This window comes from Watersipora subatra, chromosome 7 (assembly GCF_963576615.1).
Source record: "Watersipora subatra chromosome 7, tzWatSuba1.1, whole genome shotgun sequence".
Classification (NCBI taxonomy): Eukaryota; Metazoa; Bryozoa; class Gymnolaemata; order Cheilostomatida; family Watersiporidae; genus Watersipora; species Watersipora subatra.
The window spans coordinates 6,875,754-6,896,904 of record NC_088714.1 but is presented as its reverse complement, the minus strand read 5'-3'; the positions used below and the strand labels follow the sequence as shown (position 1 = coordinate 6,896,904).

At 37.4% G+C, this 21,151-nt stretch overlaps 1 protein-coding gene across 1 annotated transcript in view; it reads left to right on the top strand.

Moving 5' to 3' along the window:
* Window positions 1-1,924: 1,924 nt before the first annotated feature.
* LOC137400381 (nuclear pore complex protein Nup214-like) overlaps window positions 1,925-21,151 on the top strand; it is a 44,494-nt gene continuing 25,267 nt past the window's right edge. Inside the window, exons 1-12 of the mRNA XM_068086708.1 lie at window positions 1,925-2,033; window positions 2,680-2,809; window positions 4,161-4,354; window positions 7,017-7,179; window positions 8,384-8,524; window positions 8,778-8,893; window positions 9,640-9,737; window positions 10,266-10,465; window positions 15,113-16,254; window positions 16,379-16,774; window positions 17,465-17,620; window positions 20,024-20,155. Coding sequence (XP_067942809.1) covers window positions 1,989-2,033; window positions 2,680-2,809; window positions 4,161-4,354; window positions 7,017-7,179; window positions 8,384-8,524; window positions 8,778-8,893; window positions 9,640-9,737; window positions 10,266-10,465; window positions 15,113-16,254; window positions 16,379-16,774; window positions 17,465-17,620; window positions 20,024-20,155 — 2,913 coding nt within the window. The 5' untranslated portion in view covers window positions 1,925-1,988. The remainder of the gene's footprint in view (window positions 2,034-2,679; window positions 2,810-4,160; window positions 4,355-7,016; window positions 7,180-8,383; window positions 8,525-8,777; window positions 8,894-9,639; window positions 9,738-10,265; window positions 10,466-15,112; window positions 16,255-16,378; window positions 16,775-17,464; window positions 17,621-20,023; window positions 20,156-21,151) is intronic.

The window sequence follows — 21,151 nt, the reverse complement described above, 5'->3', positions numbered from 1 at the left end:
GGCACATCAACCTTCTGGGCACATTAACCTTCTGGGCACATCAACCTTCTGGACACGTTAGCCTTCTAGACTATTACATCAACCTTTTGAACTATTACTAGAGCTTGCTGTAGTAACAGTTAGGGTGTGTCTAAGACTGTTATTTCTTTCTTTAATAAATTGAGTAAAACCGGATTTTAAGCATTTAATCTTTAAGCATTTGAGTAAATATAGTTCATACAACTTAGAAACCATCAGCATACCTTCTCATCACAAGGCATGCTGAGTCTGCTAAGAATTACTTCTGTAGTTCCTAACTTTTTTCTTTTCTAATTTCGTCTCCGAGCTTTACCTAATAATATTTGTATCGAGATATTTTCTTGAAGTGTTTTGTTGAATGGCGGCCGTAAGTAGGCAGTTTTGGGTCTGACAGAAAAGAGGAAGATGAATATTTAATCTTATCTCTCTGCTCAGATGTTTTATGTTAAATTCTCAAGAAAGTTCCTATTAGAGTTAAACATTTCTTAATCAAAAACATACGCACACATACATATGCTTTTTTATTAGAAAGTCTATGAGTTTATCTAAGCGTTTACCCTCACAACCTAGTTAAAAAATTAAGGGCATTTCAAAGCTAGTCAGAAAGTAAGCACTACAAACTGTAACAGTATAATGCTATATAACAAGATAAAACCTGCAAATGAACAACTAATATAACATATTAAAGACCTAAATGTCTAAAAATCAATTCTATGTAACATACTGTATCAGCATTTACATGTGTGTACTTATAAATCAATTCTATGTAACATACTGTATCAGCATTTACATGTGTATACATATAAAACAGCTAAAATAAGCCTTCGGTTAAAATTATCTGAGTGTAAATTATATCATTGTGTCGATTGCAGTGAGTTTAAAGTTACAAATTAGGTTTGTAGAAGCATAACACTCATTGTAAGTAGGGTGCGACAACTTTACCGAGAGACGTTAGTTATTCATCACACAATTACAATTACCAATTTATTTCATACTAGCTTATAGTCCATTTGCCCAATTTGGCTCAATTCACAAGCTGTATTAATTGGTTTTACTTGCAACCTCATAACCTAGGCCAGCTAACTAAGGAACAACAGTTGGGTGTCAGCTTGAATTCTAAAAAGACCAGCAGCATTAAATTGGGGTTTTGCAAGCAATTTAATTTGGGGAACCAATAAGTGCATTATTGAAATGTTGTATGCAAATTCAGAGCAAAGAGAATGGGAAAGAGGGGGTGAAGGAAAAGATCCGGTCAGAGGAAGGCTTTGGCATGGCAGGGATAAGATCAACCAGACATGCTTACTTGTTTGGGTGACATTTGGATTCTAAATTGTTCTATTAAACATTTTCTACCGCAACAGATAATTGTTTTAAACAAAACTAATTGTTTTTTCAGCAAAATGCATATCAGTCAAACTAAGTAGGCATTGATTTTTTTAGGTTAACTTGGCCAATATTCATAGAGTGAGTTTATTGGGATTTCATTTACTCATGCCGTAACATGCACTGAACTTCCAATCGAAACATTAAAAAATTAAGAAAATGGGTAAATACAACATTTAAATTTTTTGTGCCTGATTAGGCTTTAAATATAGGGTACTAATAAGGCAGCAAAAAAGATTCATGTACATTTGTATCTTCTGCTTTGGACTACCGCCCACTACGTACTCTTATCTGGCACGTCTGAAGTAAGGCGGAATATAGGCGGAGTTGTCTATTCTTGTGAAAACTGTTACGGTCTAGCGGGAGGAGTCAGGCGCCAATGATTTAAAAAGACCGTAAAACAGGCTAGCATTTGTTGATAAGTACGAGATGATTGTTAGCACACCTGTAACTTTATAGATTCAGCTCTATGATAGCTTTTCAATTTTTGTTGTTTATTGTTTTTAACCGTAGTGCGGTGTATCGAAACTACCAGCGCTTCTAGTTTAGAAACGGAAAGTCATTTGAAAAAATTGGTAAAGGCTAACATGTCATCTGCTCCAGCGCCACCTGATAAGTCTTTCAAACTTGAGGTAAAATGGTTGATGTAGTGTATATTAAAATTGTTTTACATTATGTTATATATTTCCCGTATAAAGAGGGACTAAAACAATTCCGTGGAAAATAAACTCTAATTTCACGATAGGTTATACTTTGTACTAAAACATTTATTAATTACAAAAACGACTAAATAATGTATAGGTAACTGTGTGCCTATCAGTAGTTACGAGTAGGCATCCGAATGCCTACTTGTATATACAAGTAGGCATTCAGAAAGAGTTACATACTACGGCAGATTTAAAGTGTATGATTTCTGACAATGCTTGGCCCTCAGGCTTGCTATTGAACATGTCATAGTTCACTTATAATTATTATTGATTTGCCCTTTACAAATTATTATTGATAAATATCTGTTTGTCAATGTTTATCAATTTCTTTCTCGCAGTGATTTTTATTAAAGTTCAGTTAGCTAGTTTCCTAGCACCACATGTATTACTAAAGCTACAGAATTGCCTTCTAAACTATTATTTAATATGTTTGATTAAATATCCTTATTTAATATATAATATGCATTTACGATATGTTTTTTAAAACATAAATATGTTAGCAGTTGCAGTCTTTAATAAGGATCACGGTTTACTGGAACATTAACAATTAGCCAAGATGACTTATTTTTAGGAGTTCCAATTCAAGCTGCATCATGCTGTGAAGATTAGCAAGGGCTCACAACCTGCCCAACACAGTTTTCGGATGAGTGCAGTTGCAGCAAATAATAAATATGGTGTTATAGCAGTGGCATGTGACACAGGTTTGTGGCATTTTTTATCAAACATCCATCACCTTTTGCTCTTTAAGCAGCCTGCTCTGGATCTCAACTCATGAGTCACCTAAATATCAGTGTGAGAAAAAGAGCTTGTTGCGGAACATTGTTTGATCCTGCATAGGGTCAATTCAGTAGGTGAAAATTTTGCGTTGTCTTTTTTATATTTGTGCAACAAAGATGGTATAGTTGCTGGAAACTTAGCTGCAAATTCACATTGATACTAACATTAAAGTTCATAATAAATTTTGGTGTTAAGAGGACTGAAAATAACCCTGGGCCAGTATGTAAATTTCTCAGTTAAAAAACTTAAGTTGAATTTCAACAAAGGAATTATGATAACAAAATTTCTTTTTGATGCCTTGTGGTACGCAAAAGGAAAACAAGGGGAAAATAATTGAACTGATAAATGACTCGGTAGAATTATTCGAAAAATAATTTGTAGATGAGGATCTTGAAGTAGCTTTAAGTCACGGATTTAAGTTAAAGTCAGCGTTTGAGCCAGCCAACTTTGATATACTCTGGTGGCAATTGCATTACACAGCTAGTAGCTTTGTTCTATATAGGCCTATGCCTTTTATAGCCAGTGCAATTTATAAGTGTGCGAATCGTCTTTTTGCAAAATTAGTCAGTCTCAAAGCTGCATTTTGTAGAGTGACCCAAGTTAATCACCTTTTATGTACTTGAGTTCTTTACATCGTTGCTCTGTTTATATAATTATTTTCTTTTTTACACTTGAATATATGCCTTTTTGTGATGAGAGTGGAACAAACCGACAATCTTTGGGTGAATCTTTGAATATGCTTTCGTACACATTCAAGTGCAAGGATTGGTGTGTGTGTGGAGTATGTAAATGTTTTTGGCTATCGATAAACATCTACTTAAACATCGATAAACATCTATCTACTTGACTATCATTTTTATGTTCACTGATCAAGTTAAATTCGGCCAATTTTGTCGACGAATATAAACTTAGTTTTTTGGGATGTTTTTTGTCATAATGTGCAGATACCGATATGTTTTACCAAAGCCAAGCTGAAAAGGCAAATATCAGCTGATATTTCATAATATTCATGTGTAGAACATCCTTGTCTTTCCATTTATGTGCATATTACCATAATTCTCCTAATAAATACTTAACATACTTTGAATGTACAACAGATAACGTGTTTATTTTATGTAGTTCCATAACTACAATCACCGCTGTGTAATAATGATCTACTGCAATAACATTTTTATAATTACGCCAACCATAAACAACCAAAGATATCGTAACTCTATACAATAGCCTGTTATTTCTGCTGGCTGCCTCTGTGTCAAGGTGCGACTCTTCTCACAGGTGTTAACATCTATAATCTCAAGGATTTGATGACTCAAAGTTCATCGGAGCAGCCTAAACCTATATTGGATGTCCAGACTGGGGTCCAGCCTCGACATGTTTCCTTCAACAGTGTTGGAACCTTGTTAGCCATATACGTAGCTCCTGCCTCTGGTACAACAGCCATATACGTATACAACATTATTGAACAGAAGGTATTGTCGTGAAACAAACTCTTGTTGAGTAACATGATGTTTTCTCATCTAGGCTTTAGCTTCCATTGCGAGACTCAATTTGGGTTTGCTGGGTAAGTTAGTTTGTTAGTTGTTCTCTTTTGCATGCTTACCTAACAATTATCAAACAATTATGCGATTAGATATTCAAAGGAAGTAATTATAAAGATTATAAATTATTATCATTATTTCACACCAGGACATGCTCATGCTCCTAGTGTGAAAGAAACTCAGGACATGCTCACACCAGGACATGCTCATGCTCCTGGTGTGAGCATGTCCTGGTGTGAGCTTCTTTGACACCAGGACATGCCCTGTCAATGTCACCCCGCTTTTGTCTCGGCACACCTTCAGTGCAAGCTAGAACCATGATAGCAAAAAATATTGTTCAAAACAATTAAACAATTTATGGCATCTTTCGCTTCTACTGGCTTGTGAATCTATCAGAGGGAAAAAAGTAACAATCTTTAATGCTGCCAGTCTTCAGGTTCAGCATGGATGAGGTGAACGTTTTAACCATGCTGAGAGAGATGCTAGAACATTCATAACTAACAAAGCCAACTGTGGATTTCCATTTAGCTCTAAAACCACTTACTTGTAGAAGTGCTCTATAGTGCACCCTCGGGATATGATGTTGATCTGTTCCAAGGTTGGCATCGTATGGTGAAAAAATCGCGTCTAGGGGTATAGAAACCAATTTTAATTATACAATGCAAAATATAAATGGTGAAAATCATCCAAAATTTTATAAAAATGATGTACATATTGAAAATTAGTAACAAAATAATATGCTAACTTTAGTAACTATAGTTACCTACAGTAGCTGCATTGTATTAAGTGCACCTAGTGGTTATGATCTGCAAGACTGTAAAATGCAACATCATAATTTGTGTACCAAGAGCAGTACGTACGGTAAAAAGTTCTTACCTTTAAGACATATGTATAGTATAAACTTTCAGTTCATTTCAAATAAATTTAGCTTAATAAATTCACACTTGAAACTAAGTTTTAGTATGTTTTTCAACTATTTTACTGAATTTCAACTTTATATCACAAAAATTTTATTCTTCATCAGTTCCTGTCTTGGCTTTCACATTTAGCGTGTCTAGTTAAAACCTTTTTCAACCTAATTCAACAACAGAGGCCGAGTGATGCAGTTATAGAAAGCGGCCTTTCACACACTTGACCATTTAATGGCCATCGAAAAGAGAAATGAAATTTTATTTACTATACAGTACGTACATACCTTTGGAGTAACGTGACTTGAGCTGGTACATGTAGTGAGTAGAGCAGAGAGGAGGCAAAGACGTATCAATGCTAATTATGTTACTCTACACTTGGAAAATAAATTTAATACATAATGAAATGGAATTTTTTAGCAGGCTAAAAGAAGTTGTCTAATCTTGTCTAATTTTTTGACTGGTTTTGAAAGAAAAAGTTTAACACTTTAGGGTCATGAAAAGCAGAAATGGCCAGGAAGACACAGCTTTCCTGCTGGTGCAGAGAGTGCTCTAAGAGAACAAGCTAATTTGGTGCAATGTAGAATATAGCTTACTTGATCACTTATTAAGGATGATGCTTGCTGGTGCAGTGTAAATGCTGGTACAATGCAGAAAATTGCTAGCGAGCTCACGCTTGTAAAAGGATCGAGAGAATGTTGTACAGTAATTTGTCTTGTATGAAATTTGCACAAGAATCAATGTAACCATACATGTATGCAGAGGTTTGTACATATTTATACCCTTGAAGGCAGGGCTTTGGCAAGTTCTAGGAAATCATGTAGATGCGTCAACTAAATGAAGTGAATAAAACATGAAAAAGATGCCACACAAAGAAAATAAATTAATGATATACGTTATACATACATTGTACAGTTTAATTTTTATGTACCAGTTCACAGTAAATTAAATACTTGAAATTTTTCTGCCGATGTAGGCTTTTCTGTCTCTTCTACTTCCTTAACAATACGAGTGCCTTCTTCCTATTTATTTATGACCTCCAACTTTGTTGTCATAGAAATCATTTTTCCTTCATCTTGTAGCGTTTGTATCGGTCTCAGAATCCATATCTAACAAATTAAACATAGATACTTGTAGTTATATATGTATCCTGAATAGAAGTTTATAGTAAAAGGGAGTATAACGCTAAAAATTAATATTTGCTCTTGCTAACGCACTTTTCACAAAATTTTCTACGGGGAATGCTGACCTGAAAAAAGTCAGTCATTGAGTCTCTTCTAAACGTGGAAATGTTTTCGGCGAGCAGCATTTCGGCGTCTTTGTTATTTCGCCGTACGTAATAATCACACCGACTGCCAAATTTGAACTTCGGTGAAAATTTTCTTGAATTTGTATGGTGAAATAAAACTTGTATGATGAGGTGAAAATCTCACCGTGTTCAACTTTGTAAAGTGAAAAAATCGTATATCAGGGTAATTGTATCCTGAGGGTGCACTGTACTTGATTATAAATTCCCTAGTTTTATAAACAAGTCCAAATCCTTGGTCTTTGATGAGTAGATCAGCCAAACTAACTCTATTATCATGTACTTTCATTGTTTAACTTTTAATAAATACCAACAAACAGAAACCAACTCTTAGCTAATCTGATGACATTGACTTTGCTAAATTTGATGGTGTTTTTAGCCACCAGCGGTGATCTATCCCGGCAGCGCCAAGGTACACCTTATGGACTTAGCATGGAATCCAGCCAGTCCCACCCTTCTCTCTGTAATATTCTCTGACCTCCAAGTTCAGTTTTGCACGATCGATGGATCCACTGCTAAGCAAAGCCCTGTTCAACTCGCTGGTCTGTCTCACTTGTATTCTTATGATCGTCCCTACTCAACTATGTTAATATAGTAGTTACTGTTAGATGTCTATGAATGCCAGTTAAGGACACTTTTTAGGAAGTAGGAAGATTAGAAGTGAAAGTTGTTAGAAAATTGGATACAGTATTCGCTCCCATAACGTAAACCTGCTTGTGCATAAATTCCTTTTAACATAAATAATTTCTGTAAACCTTTTGCTTCGTATGAAAATATAAGGTAAAGCGTAAAGTGAGTGCAAGTTTCAAATTCAATTTGAATAACAAGAGTCTCATAGCTTTAAAAATATTGTTTCTCTCTTGCTTCATTTGGAAGAGAGGGCAGTGTATAGAGGCATCTCTATTATATATACTAGTATGTGAACTAAAGCTACTCTAGGGGTCCTTAACAAGTCGTTACTTAGCAGGAGACAAAACAAATACGTCTTTACTCACCGAGCTTCTAGCCGTAAAAGAGTGATGAGAAGATCCCTCCCAGCGATCTCGCGTTTTTCTTACATCCGGTCAAGTTATAGCGAGCCGATGATATCACAGCTGCGCTATTGTTCATAAATACTTAAAGGTGATCGATTGGTGTTGGTGTTCGAGTGTTGGTGGACCAAGCTAAATATCACGAGTCGGTGTCTTGTTGCAAGCTATATTTTATCCTGACCTCTAACCCTTCATTTTGGACGGATGAAAGGGCAGAGAAACACGGCTCCTTCTCTAGGAAATATATATTCTTGTTTTACTTCATTTTAAACAAAAACAATTTATTCTTTGCAGCGTAGGAAGAGAGACTGAAAAAATCGATTTAAATTGACATTGAATGTTTGAACTCCCCTAACTTAATATATAATAATTGTAATCATGCACCCTAAACCAAATGAAAGTGATAAGAATAATGAGAGAAGGATATTCCAGTTATGGTACAGTCATTAGATTAAACTTTTAAGGTTGGTTTTTCTTTTTTGGGAGGCAAAATGAGTGAATTTGAGAAGATTTTGAGATGGATTAGACACTTTACATGCATTTCACTGTTCTTGGTATGGATGATTTACGTTGCAGGAGCGCCTACTGTATGTACGGTAGTTGGCATGGCTAATTCATTTCAAATTATAAGCTCAAGAATTGATCGTTACTAACACTTACAAATCTCAAAGCATCAGTGACTTAATACCCAGTGCATGTTTCATCCATCTCACAGAACAAGCTACATGCCTATCTTGGAGCCCCAAGGGGAAGCAACTAGCGGTAGGGGCTCTCAGTGGAGCTATCGTCAGGGTTGATCAAACTGGTAAAACAACCTTCACTATACCAGCCCCTCCAGAGCAGTCCTCTCTCGCAGGTACTTAACAGTTCATGCGGTGGGTGCTAACTATGGATTCAATTTTATCAACCCTCTATTTTACCTCTTATTTATACCTTCTGATTATTCGGAGGTTTTTTCGTAATATGAAGAAGCGATGCTGTGGCTCATCAGTAATGCCTGATTCTTCTTGGGATTTCAGGGAGCGTATCTGATGAAATCTTTGTGAAGTTATCTGCTCCTGTGAGTTAGGTAGCCCGAGTTACTATAAATCTGTTTCATATTTCTGTAGTTATCGGGCTCTTCTGGCAGTCAACCTACACCTACTTTGCTGTCTTTGGAGAGAGAACTGAGTTGGACAGCTCAGATTCACCAAAAGAGCCACATTTTATGACAGTCAGGCATGGAGTGAGTTAAGCCCTGATTACCCTGTTTCTTGGTGTCTACCGCTAGCAGTAACTCTTTGATATAGGAGCTTTTATCTAGATGTTATGTAGATTATTGCTGTATATGTAGATCACAGGCTATGTAGAATTTCGCTAGCAACTTAACAAACAAGCATGCTGAGTCAGCTGAATACTAAGTCGCATAACCTGAAAGACAATGTTCAATCCTAAATAACTCTCTGACTTGATAGTCTATTATTGTTTTCTTAATTTTATCTGATTTCTGGTCGATGAATCTCAGGCTATTTTGGTTATTCCTTTCTTAGTTTGATCTGATTTGATTTAGAGCTAAAGGAGGTCAGCTGTTCGATCACACTCTGGTATTTTATAGCACTGAGTCTATGGATATTTGTCTTCATACATGTGTCTTGATAGCAATGGCAGATGATATGGCAACAATTCTGTGCCATCTTGAGCGATCAAGTCATTTACCTAGCAAATCCAATGCTTTCAGATCATGTCATGCAGAGCTTGTGTCTTCCTGCTGAGGTTTTACTCTGGCAAACAGCTTGCAGTTGTCACAGGCATTCTGTCCTCTTGCATTCAATTTACAAGCTTGCATGTTGATTACTTCTTAACTGATATAATTGGAGTCAACCTTATGAATATTCTGTTATGAAGTGTTTTTGAGTATTCATCGTATTTCCAGGACACTCATCGCTACGTCTAATCTGCTTATAAACATTGTTACCGATCTGGTTGTTGCAGAAAGACAAGCCAATAGTTTATACTGACTTCTCTGATATCTGGCTCTGTTCTCCAGGATCCAGAGTCAACATGACACACTTTGCATCTATTGCTCCATGGTAGGAAATTGTGGAGTATCTATTGCTCCATGGTAGGCAATGGTGGAGTATTGTGTACTACAGTTACTTCAGACACCTTATGAGTTTGTATCATAGAAAACTTTGAGGCAGCTTCATTAAATTCACGCGTGAAAATTTTTATGATATATCACATAATTGCGAAGTGATTGTTTAGTATTTATTGTGAAAAAACTTTATCACCAGTTTAGGCAAAAAGGGGGCAAGTATAAGCAAGTACTTCGGTATGACAGTTATGGTGAAGCTAGGTATATAGGTAATAGAGACAAGTGTAGACGCCATGCTGGTTATTTAAGCAACATACGCATGGTAAGCAAGTACTTCTGTATTTCTTCTGTATCTGTATTTCTGTAATAGAATGTAGACAAGTACTTGATTCCCACTTTTAGATAGTTAGAAAAGCCTAGGCTAGTATCGCGGATCAACTCGAAGCTACATGTAGGGTTGTTGAATAAGGTTACTTGAACTATTGGGAAGTCGTGAGAAATCACTTTCTAATTTTTTGACTAGGGAGATGGTCGTGACGATGACATCAAATGCGATTGATGCTGTCATGCTGGTGCATGAGAAGTCAACAGACCAGTGGTGTGTGGCGACCTTGGACGACACGGCTCGTATATCTGTACCGATGCACTCGGAAGATAATTACACGGAGCACTCAGCCCTTGGGCTGGCGATCTCTTTCAACTCAACTTCCTCCCTCGCGCTTAGTGAGTTCTATGAGTATACTCTTACCCCTTGCCAGTCGCTGTCAGTACATTTCTGTTAGTTGTACCTTAATGGTATATGGCTAGCTTCTGCCTTCCCAGTTATTAAAAGCTTTTGTTATGCTAGTAAGCCTGGTTCTCGTACACTTCATAAAGCACATATCCGTGGTCACAGCATATGAAGCGGTCACCATTTGTCTTCTCGATATGTACACTTCGCCATATTATTATAGTATTGAACTTGGTATCTGGTTTAGCTCTTTCACTACCAAATTAATCTTTTTATCAGAACATAATTAGATATTTGAGTAGATGCTCCTACAATGTAAATAATCCATTCCGGGAACATTCACGGGAATTTACGTTATGCAAACAATAAAATACATGTTAATTGTCTTATCCATTCCAAAAATCTCCCCACACTCACCCTTTGGCCATGCAAAAAAAACTAGACTTGATTTTTTAATTTGTTGGCTGTATCGTAACTGCAGTATTATTAGGTTGCATCGACAACTTGTCTCTTTTCTGATCAATTTCACAGGTTTTCTAGACTAATAAACAGTAATTTCACAATAAGTTGATGAGGAACGCACATATTCGTCTTTTTACAATGATTTGTTTATTTTTTTAGACAGCAACGTTTATTCTGCAAAGTAAAACTAATAACAAATACTTTATACGTTTACAATAAAGCAAGCACAAATATATTTTACTATAAAAAAATTGGTGGCTGCTTGTTCGCCGTCTGCCTGTATCTCACAAGTGTTGTGAAATATGTTAATATTCAAATCGAATTTGAGAAGTTTTCCCTACTTAACACTTGCCATTAAATGATTTTTTTATGTAGTACGAAGCAAAAACTTTGCATAAGTTTTTTGCGCTATCTGGAGTTTAGGTTATAAAAGGTATACATCGTAGGAGGGTCTACTGTATTTGACAAAGACACATATCAATTTTTTTCAATCTCAACAAGGACGCCATAATTTTTAAACCACATGGTTTATCAAAAATAATTCAATAACAAACTAATCAGCACAAACTCTTACACCAGCTGATGCTAAAAAAGGTTGCAAATGTGTTGCAGAATGAGCTCGGACACTTTGTGTCAGACTTTTTCTCTACTACCTTCAGTATATTCTCAGTCCGACTAGATATCAATATTATTATAGCTTACAGCATTGTTATTACTGCTCGCAATAGAATACTCACTCTCACAAGTACTATCGATCAAGAAATATGAAGAATCATAAGAAGTCCATTCATCTAAAATTAGTGAATCGTCCGTAACTTTAATGCGTCTGACACGGCTGGTTATTGCGAAGAAGCAATCTTAATAAAAAATACAATTTCTGAAAAACGAAACTAAGCTTAGGGTAGGCTGTAAACAAGTTTCTATTGGCTCAACGCAGATGGATGATGGTTTTCTTTCAGTTAAGTATAGACACGATAGTCTAATTAATTACGGTAAAACATCTATTTGAACGCCATGGCGCTCTATTTTTTAACTCTTCCCTATAGTGGCGGTCAAATAAAGGTGATGTTTAAATAGAGGCTGGCGTTGTATGTTTCAAATTGGTCGTTAAAATTTTAGGGAGATAAACTTAACTCTATTACGGGCAAAGCGAATGTCGTCCATATTTTGCACTTTCCTTCGGGTGGAGTGACATTAACCCTAACGTAACTCCAACTTGTCATAGATCTCAAAATGAATATGCATTGGGAAGCCTAGAAATATCTCTACTAGTCTTTATCTATTACTTGCAATTAAACTCCAATGATATAGCCTGTGCCCTGCATTGCAATTTGTTGGAGCTTTCAATTTTTTGTTCCATTCAAATTTTGAAGACATGTTTTTATTTTATAATTATATTCAACAATGTTGCATAAAAGCTCATTGCACTCAGTGATAGGCTTACTACAGTTTGTAGCCGAAACTGACTCTTTATGTGCAATAGAAGAGAAGTTATGAGTCTCGATACATTGTAAGCTGAGTTAAGATAACTGCAAGGATGCTCTCAAATAATATTCTATACATCTGCAGATTTATAAGTTTTATAATAATAATCTATCAAATTCTACAAATATATATTCAAGAACAAGTGACTTAAACAAACCATAATTATAATACATGCAGAAATAAAAATTCTCATTTTTGAAACAAAAATATTTGCATTGTTTTCTCGGTCAGTTGCGTTCTAATTGTTGCTTTAGTTTAGAACGATTTCATCTTCCTCTGGCTGTTCAATACTTTCCACAATGTCTTCTGACCTTAACCAGTCTTCTGCGCTGCTTGACTAGTCAATATTACCGTCAAACAATTTTTTAGCAGAAATAATTGCGCATAGTAAAGCAGAGCATTTCGCACAGATCTTGGTAAACTTTTAGTTGGGTGGGTGCTAAGCGCAACTTTTAGCCTAAAACTAGTCGTTCGTATACCATTATAAATGTAAACCGTTTTTCACCTACGTCAAAGTATCAAACTTCAAAAGCGTTAAACAAGGAACTCCCAATTGCCTGATACAGGTATTAATTATTTATATGGTGTTGCTTTCAAAGTTTTAACGAAAAAACTGAAAAGCTTGGAATTCGAAAGCGGACTTCAATACGAACAGAAACAATGAAAGCATTAATTGCTATTGATGTAACCGAGTCATTATTAGCACCATTTTGTGGACGCTTTTTCTACTGATCCCTTGATATTATGGGTTCGTAATGATCAAAGAATGTCAAAGTGGCGGTCAACTAGAGGTGGCATTCAAATAAAGGCGGTGTTCAATGAAAGGGTGGCGCTGTATTGTTCAATCCTTCTCCTATAGTGAAAGTCAAATAGAAGCGGTGGCCTAATAGAGACAGTGTTCAATTAAAGGGTGACATTCAATTAGAGGTTTTACGGTAACTACTCGCTAATTGGAAACATTTAGTACGCAGCCTACTGAAGCCGCACCATGCGACTCTTGGTGCAGATACCAAGGTGATGTGGTGGTGATGTGCCGAGCCGCACTGTGCAGCTCGCGGTATGCAAAGAGTTAATCCTGTTGCTCTGGACCTCTCCTTCTTGAAGAAGACTTTTTGAACCGTCTTTTTTGCTTGTATTTCAAATTTTTCATATCTCAAAACAAAAGTTTGCTCGGAATTCTCCTCGTATCTCAAATTTCTCATATATTGGAACACTAGTATGTCGAGGTATGATCCTATTCTCGAAATGTTATGATTATTGTTCTTGTAGCCCTTATTCCAACAGCTTGCTGCGTCACTCTATCTCTTAGCTTATTTTATAATTAGATTTCAATGTATTAACTCATTCAACATCATCTTGTGGTTAAATTAAATCTGCTCAAACAACTCCAATAGTCTTATTGGAGAAATAATAATAATAAGTGAAATAATAATAAGTGAAATACACTCCACGTCATTAAAGATAAACTTGCACAAAATTTTAATAGCTTTTATCAGAAAGTATCCTTATTTTTCTACCATTTGCAATTGCTTTTGATGTTGGAGGTGGTCTGACTGCCAGGATGTTTCAAGATTAGAATCGACAAAACTTCATTGCAGTTGAAACACTCAGATCAAGCGAAACTGTGATTATGACGTCTGTAGTTGCAAAGAATCTGACAGAATAGAGACACGTAAAACTGCAACTTGAACGCAATAGCCGATATCAACTATAGCAATGATAGCAACTAGTGATGTCATTTCACGTGCATCTTTCTTCTAAGCATTTTAATTGCGATCAAGTTTTGTCAATTTTAACCTTGAAACATCCTGGCAGTTAGATCACCACAAACATCAAAAGCCATCGTAAATAATTGTTACTTGATTGGTAATTGGAGAAAAATACTAGCACCCGGTGAAATCTGCTAAAATGTTGTGCAAGTTCATTTTTAATTAAGTATCTGTCTTTCATAAACCCTTTCATTACCATCCGTGTACACACATAGCTTTTGTCCTACTGCCAGCCATTTTACTAGAAATCAACGATTTGGCTGCATGTGATAAGTATACAATTTTTTTCAATTTCAAACCCTATCTAGAACCTTTTTGTCATACATTTTATGTTGCCAACATGTTAACAAACACAACTATGCAAAAATTCAATGTGTCTATACTATATGCATTGCTGAAGCTATGTGAAGCTACGATCGCTACAAAGCTATAACAATTCTCTACAATGTTCCTTACTCTTACAAAACTTACTTTCACCACCATCAGAGTCAGTACTGTCACTTTCATTGTCTGAGTATTCAATTAGTTCTGAATCTGCATCAGCTATAATGTCATCAACAAAAGCTATTCTGTTTCTAACCCCTGAGATACTTGCGGGAGCCATGTTACTAATAAAAAGTTTGATCGCCAGGAAAAAAAGTTCATTTGTGACTTGGAATTTCCTGATCAACAATTATAATTTGCTTCCCAAATATAGGCTAATTTTTAGAAAGTCATTGGACAACGCTTTTACCGCCTTAGGAATACTAATGTCCGTAGGTTATGTTGTCACAAACCATTAATATTCAGTTACTAGGCAACCGCAGCAATAGTGTGTCTACAGCAGTCTATCATAGAATTTGCATAAACTCGCGTATGGTTGTGAAAGGGTTGAGTATTTCTTAGTAGCCTTTGCTCCATATCTCTGAGCGTGTATTGTTGTAGCGGACTCCTATACACACCCTCCGTCTCCCGTCTTATGTCTCTTGAGTACTGACGGGTCGCTCATACTTTACAATGCCATCAACAGGCTACCAAGTGTTGAACATACTCTAGTAACTCCACCCCAGCCCCTGACTTTGCCAGTAGCTCATATTACAGCACCCAGCGCTCCTCAGCAGAATGTCTTCAAATCGACTGGTTCAGCATTCTCCCAGCCACCCGCCTTCGCGCAGTCAGCAGCTCTCGGCCAGCTCTCAGGATCAGCTCAACCCTCAACGGCTGGTCAGACGCCATTGTTTGGTGGGAAACCAACTTCTGCTACTGCTCCGGGAGCATCATCACTGTTTGGAACTACAACTGCTAAACCTTCTGCTCCAGTCTCTTCCGCAGCTTTTGGTACTGCACCAGGAGCAGCATCACTATTTGGAACTGCAAGCACTAAACCTCCAGTCTCCACCGCAGCTTTTGGTACTGCACCAGGACCAGCATCACTATTTGGAACTGCAAGCACTAAACCTCCAGTCTCCACCGCAGCTTTTGGTACTGCACCAGGAGCAGCATCACTATTTGGAACTGCAAGCACTAAACCTCCAGTCTCCACCGCAGCTTTTGGTACTGCACCAGGAGCAGCATCACTATTTGGAACTGCAAGCACTAAACCTCCGGTTTCCACCGCAGCTTTTGGTACTGCACCAGGAGCAGCATCACTATTTGGAACTGCAAGCACTAAACCCCCTGTCTCAATCGCAGCTTTTGGTGCTGCACCAGGAACATCAGTAAATGGAACTACAACCGCTAAACCTCCTGCTCCAGTCTCAACAGCAGCTTTTGGTACTGCGACAGGAACATCATCACTATTTGGAACTACAACTGCTAAACCTTCCACTCCAGTCTCCACCACAGCTTTTGGTGCTGCACCAGGAGCATCATCACTATTTGGAACTGCAAGCACTAAACCTCCTGGCTCCACCGCAGCTTTTGGTGCTGCACCAGGAGCAGCATCACTATTTGGAGCTACAAGCGCTAAACCTCCTGCTCCAGTCTCCACCACAGCTTTTGGTGGGTTCGGGCTGAACACGTCTGCTAGCAAGAACTCCTCTAGCGGATCCTTTGCATCGTTAGCGGCAGCGGTTGAACCTGAAAAGGTGCGTGCAGTAGATCATTGTTACAGCTTTATGAGCAAACCTTGATTCCGGTAGTGAGCTCTCCATATTACTCACTCAGAGTTGGACACATGGTTTGAATAATTGTGTTTCGTATGCATTGTAGGTACCTGCTGTCGATCCGCCTTCTCAGTCAACTTCAAATTTTCAGCAATCGCAGAAGATGTCACAGCCACAGTCTCAACAATCTCGACAACCACCGCACCAATCACTTTTCTCACAACTATCTAACCAACCACAGAAACCATTCAACCAACCACAGCAATCAGTCAGCCAACCGCAGCAACCTTCCCAGCAACCATTCAGCCAACCACAGCAACCATCTCACCAGCCACAGCAACCATTCCACCAGCCACAGCAATCACTTCACCAAATCCAACCATCTCAGCAGCTCCAGCATCCAGTTCAGCCCGAGGAACCGCAGGAGGAGCGAGTGGCACCTCCAGCTGATTCTGTTAGAGAAGAATTAGCAGAAGCAGAGAACCGAGCACAGCGAGAGCAGGTTTGAATATACTCACCCTTTCCTACTTACTATGAATGACCAGATGGATACCATTTCCCACATAGAGGGGATGGTCAGGTTGTTCTACTTGTTGCCATTTCGTGGGGATGGCTAGGTGATTCTACTACTCCCCATATAGTCTGGCTGACAAGGTTATTTTACCACTTCCCACCTAGTAGGAATAGCTAAGGTTGATCACACTTTATCCTAGGTAGGCCACCTACGTTGCTTGAGGCCAGTTTGTTAGTCTAGATGAGTGAGCCTGTGATTCAACTGCAGTTAGAACCAATTATCAGTAGGCGTTGAGAGGTGGCGAGTTTATGACATTTTAACCAATTTAAGTTTTATCATAATTATCATATCTTCCACAGCAGTAAGTAACCTGATTTCAAGTGAAAGTTCCGATCAAGTGAAAATAGCACTTGCAGGAGGACTGCAGTCAGAGTCAGAAGTATCTAAATGAACTCTGGTATTCCATACCAAATCTTGTCGTCTGCTAGAGTACGCTCGATTCTAGCTCTACTGCAGGCTCCGATGCGCAATCCTTCATTTTCATTTTCTTAATTTAACTGATTTATTTTGCTTTTCTGAAGATATTTCTATACATGTAGCTTGTGACGTATCAGTAGGTTGGTGTTATTATCTTTTCTAATTGTTCCAGTTATTGTGCATTGTTATGTTATTTTACAGGCTGAAATACTGCGATTGGAGCGACAAGCTGAACGAGAGGATGTAGAACGACGGCGAAGAATAGATCAGAAAAAAATGGCTGAGTTAGAACTGCAGAGGCAAACAGAGGCAGCATTCCAAGATGCTCTAAGAAAGGAAGTTCAGAGATTTGAAGAGGTAATAATTTTATTAACTCTTTCGCTAGCTACAGCACACCATTTTAGTGGCATCAGTGACGACATAGTGTATTCGATGTGGGATGCCACTTTAGAAGCTGCTCGACGCGATATCAGGAAAAGTGGTATTGCTTGACTTGTACTAGAAGACTTATAATTTTTTTCCACAAAAAGTAAACAAAATGGCTTTTCAGCTCACCAATTATTACACTATTTTATAACTAGAAATATGAAAAATACAGTTGTTTGATTCAGTACTTTTATATTCAAAATGGATGCCGATCAGGAATATCGTATGTCTCGACTTTGTGCGTAAGATGTTGCAAATATTTTATCTCATTGAGACTCTGAATCCTCATTTAGTAGTAAAAGTAGCACTGAATGTAGGTTGTAACTAATGTTTGTCAGGAAAGTATAGTGGAGAGAAATAATTTATGACAAATTTCCGATTTTTTTAATCTCGAATTTTAAAAACTTCAAAAAAGATTGTTACCACTATTTACTCTTGTTAAAACTATCCCATCTTGTAGGGAAAAATGTGCTGATAACTGTATTTCGTTTCGGGGCTTTCTGATCAATTTATTTTTAATTGTGGGGTAAAAATGTTGGCCCATCTATGAAGTACCACAAATCCCCAAATATTAATTACCTTCCAACATAACAAGTATGTAAGGATAGAGTCGAGAGATTTTACTATCCATGTACTACCTCGATTCTCGATTCCATTTGGGTTTTCTATTATCCAAATTAATGGAATTTTTATGCCATTGTTATGATATTATACTAAGCAACTCTGAGATCTTAGCCCGAATATCCAACAATTATAATCAATAGTATCTTTACCGGACATTTCCTTGACTTCCATAGAATGAACTTTTTCGAATTTTTTCTGTCAATGTTGAGCTGCTAAAGCTGGTATTAAAGGTTGACTTGCAACAAAATTCACATTACAGTTATTTGATATGAAAATTTCACCATGTCTTACTCTGTTGTGGTGTAGGTGCAAAATATGTGGGAATGTGATTACAAGCTCTTAAAAGCTCAAAAACAAACAGTTAATCGCAGCCACACGAGGTCGCCGTAGTTTGGATTCTCTTTCCAAAATGGCTCAAATGTGACGTAGTTGTGGGAGATGGTTTCTGTTTACACTTTCATGCAACCTTATTCGTCAAAATATTTCCCAAATATACTTCACGCATTCAATAAAACCATGTCAATTATTCTTACAGATCTATTTTATCGTCATTTTAATGCTGTCACTTTTAGCAGTGATATCTTATAACAGTCGTTCCCAACTACCTTGGAGCCTTGGACCCCCTGAGCTCCTTATCTAAAAGTCACGGACCCCTTTATAAACATCATAATATATTGTGTTTATAACAATGCATTGTAAATTGAAATGTTTTATTTTCCATGGATCTTAGTGTATCGCTAAAATCGAAGAGGGAGAGAGAGAATTACGTGTTAGCTGGTTAGAGGTTTTGTTGTTTTGTACTGCTAACTGGAAATCAGGTACTCTCCAGCGATTGATGCACATAGGTGATAAAAGCCTGGACCCAAAAACCTACCAAGACAACGCGACCACTCCGCCAGAATTGCATTAGCTCCAAAACCCAGGCTAGTACAATCCCAACAGAGCTCGATTATTAAACCACCGCCCATATGATAGCCATCGCCTATCCTTTTAAGGTTTATATCATTGATCTAACCACTATAAGACAGAAATAGAGCTGTAAGTAACTAGCTAGAAAACTAATGCTGGCACCAGCCTGTGGACCCCCTCAAAACCTCCTGTGGACCACTAGGGGTCCATGGACCACCAGTTGGGAACCACTGTCTTATAACTTACCATAAAAATTCATTTAATTTTTTAGCCTTAGCTTGAAGGAGTACATGTCATTGTCTGATAATCATGACGAGCCTGTTGGTCATTTGTGATAATCGAAAAGTGCTGCAGAAATTATTTGCGAAGTATTGGGTCACATGATCAGATTATGACTTGCCGATTAGACCAAGCTGAAACAAAACTGTAAAGTAGCGAACATCTATATTTGATACGGGGTCTTCGGTAAAACCCGAAGTGTTTGTCATAAACTAGTGCTATGATAAGTTTTATATTGAGCTTTTTATTGCCTTTTAAATTCACGTGAGAACATCACGTGACAAGATGATAACCAAATTTCATGACTACGTCAGAAAAATAAAGAGATTCCAATCTGCGGCGGCTTTTCGTCTTTGAGCTTTTAAGAGCTTGTAATCGTATTCCCACATATTTTGCACCTACAACACAACAGAGTAAGACATGGTGAATTTTTTGATACCAAATAACTGTAATGTGAATTTTGTTGCAAGTCAACCTTTAAGGTAGGATCATAAACTATATAGCTTAGAGGTTCTTTCACAGGATTTGGAGAGGTTCAAACAATGCATGGCCGAACCAGTGCAGGAGATCGTAACAAGAAAGGTGCTCTCAGAGATGGGCAGTTCCATTGAAAGTGCTCTTCGCTTCTCCTCTAAACTTAAAGATAATGTGCAGGTACCATTATACATGCAGTTACTGTACTACATATTGTGTCTTGCTGATTTGCTTTTTGACAACCAAAATACTTACATAATTTGGGGGTTAGAAAAGCTGTTGGTAGTACTGATTTGGGGTTAGTTATTTTTAATTTTTAGTCAGCGGCCTTGGCCTCTGAACGGAACTAATCAGTAATTAGGAGACAAGTATTTGCAAACAGGATTATTTTAACCTAGTCCTGTCCTTCAGGTCTTTGTTCTAATCACCAGGTCTCATCATGGCCGACCAGCTTTGAAAAGCCATATGCTGGTAATAACTAGCCAGCACTTGACAGCTGCCTTTTGCCTCCCTCTCATTGGGTGCTAATAACTTCTGGCCAGTGAAGCATTGGGATTAATATCTGTTGGTCTCTATCAGATCACCAGGTATCAGATCACTGGAGAGCAGCACCTGTCTGTCTACGCATTGCTGGAATATTCACAGTACAGTCAAACATGGATAACTCGAACTTCACGGGACCGAGCGAAAGTGTTGGAATTATCAGAGCGTTCAAGTTATCAGAGCACTGTCACAAGTCCATGTATTTACTTATTTATTAGTAGATACATGTACATGCACATATACAAACTATAATATAAATCAAAAGCACAAATGGCTTGTTTCAAATTAAATGCTTCTAATGTAAAGTTTAAAACATTTTTATCAAAAAGTATAGAGATTTTTCTATCACTTGAGATTGGTTTGTTGTTTGAGGTGATGTTATTGCCAGAACATTTTTTAGATTGACATTGGCAAAACTTGATCGTTGTTGAAATGCTCAAAAGAAAAGACATCTTTTTCTTTTGAGCGTTTTACCCACGATCAATTTTGCCGATTTTTCTTGAAGTTTATGCAGAGATTACCTCACTTTACCTTGCTTCCGAAGGGCGATCGCTAAGCGGATGTTTGGTATAAATCAAATTTCACCAAACCTTTAGAAAAGTCGTTGACAAAAATATTTTGCCGATGGTGGTA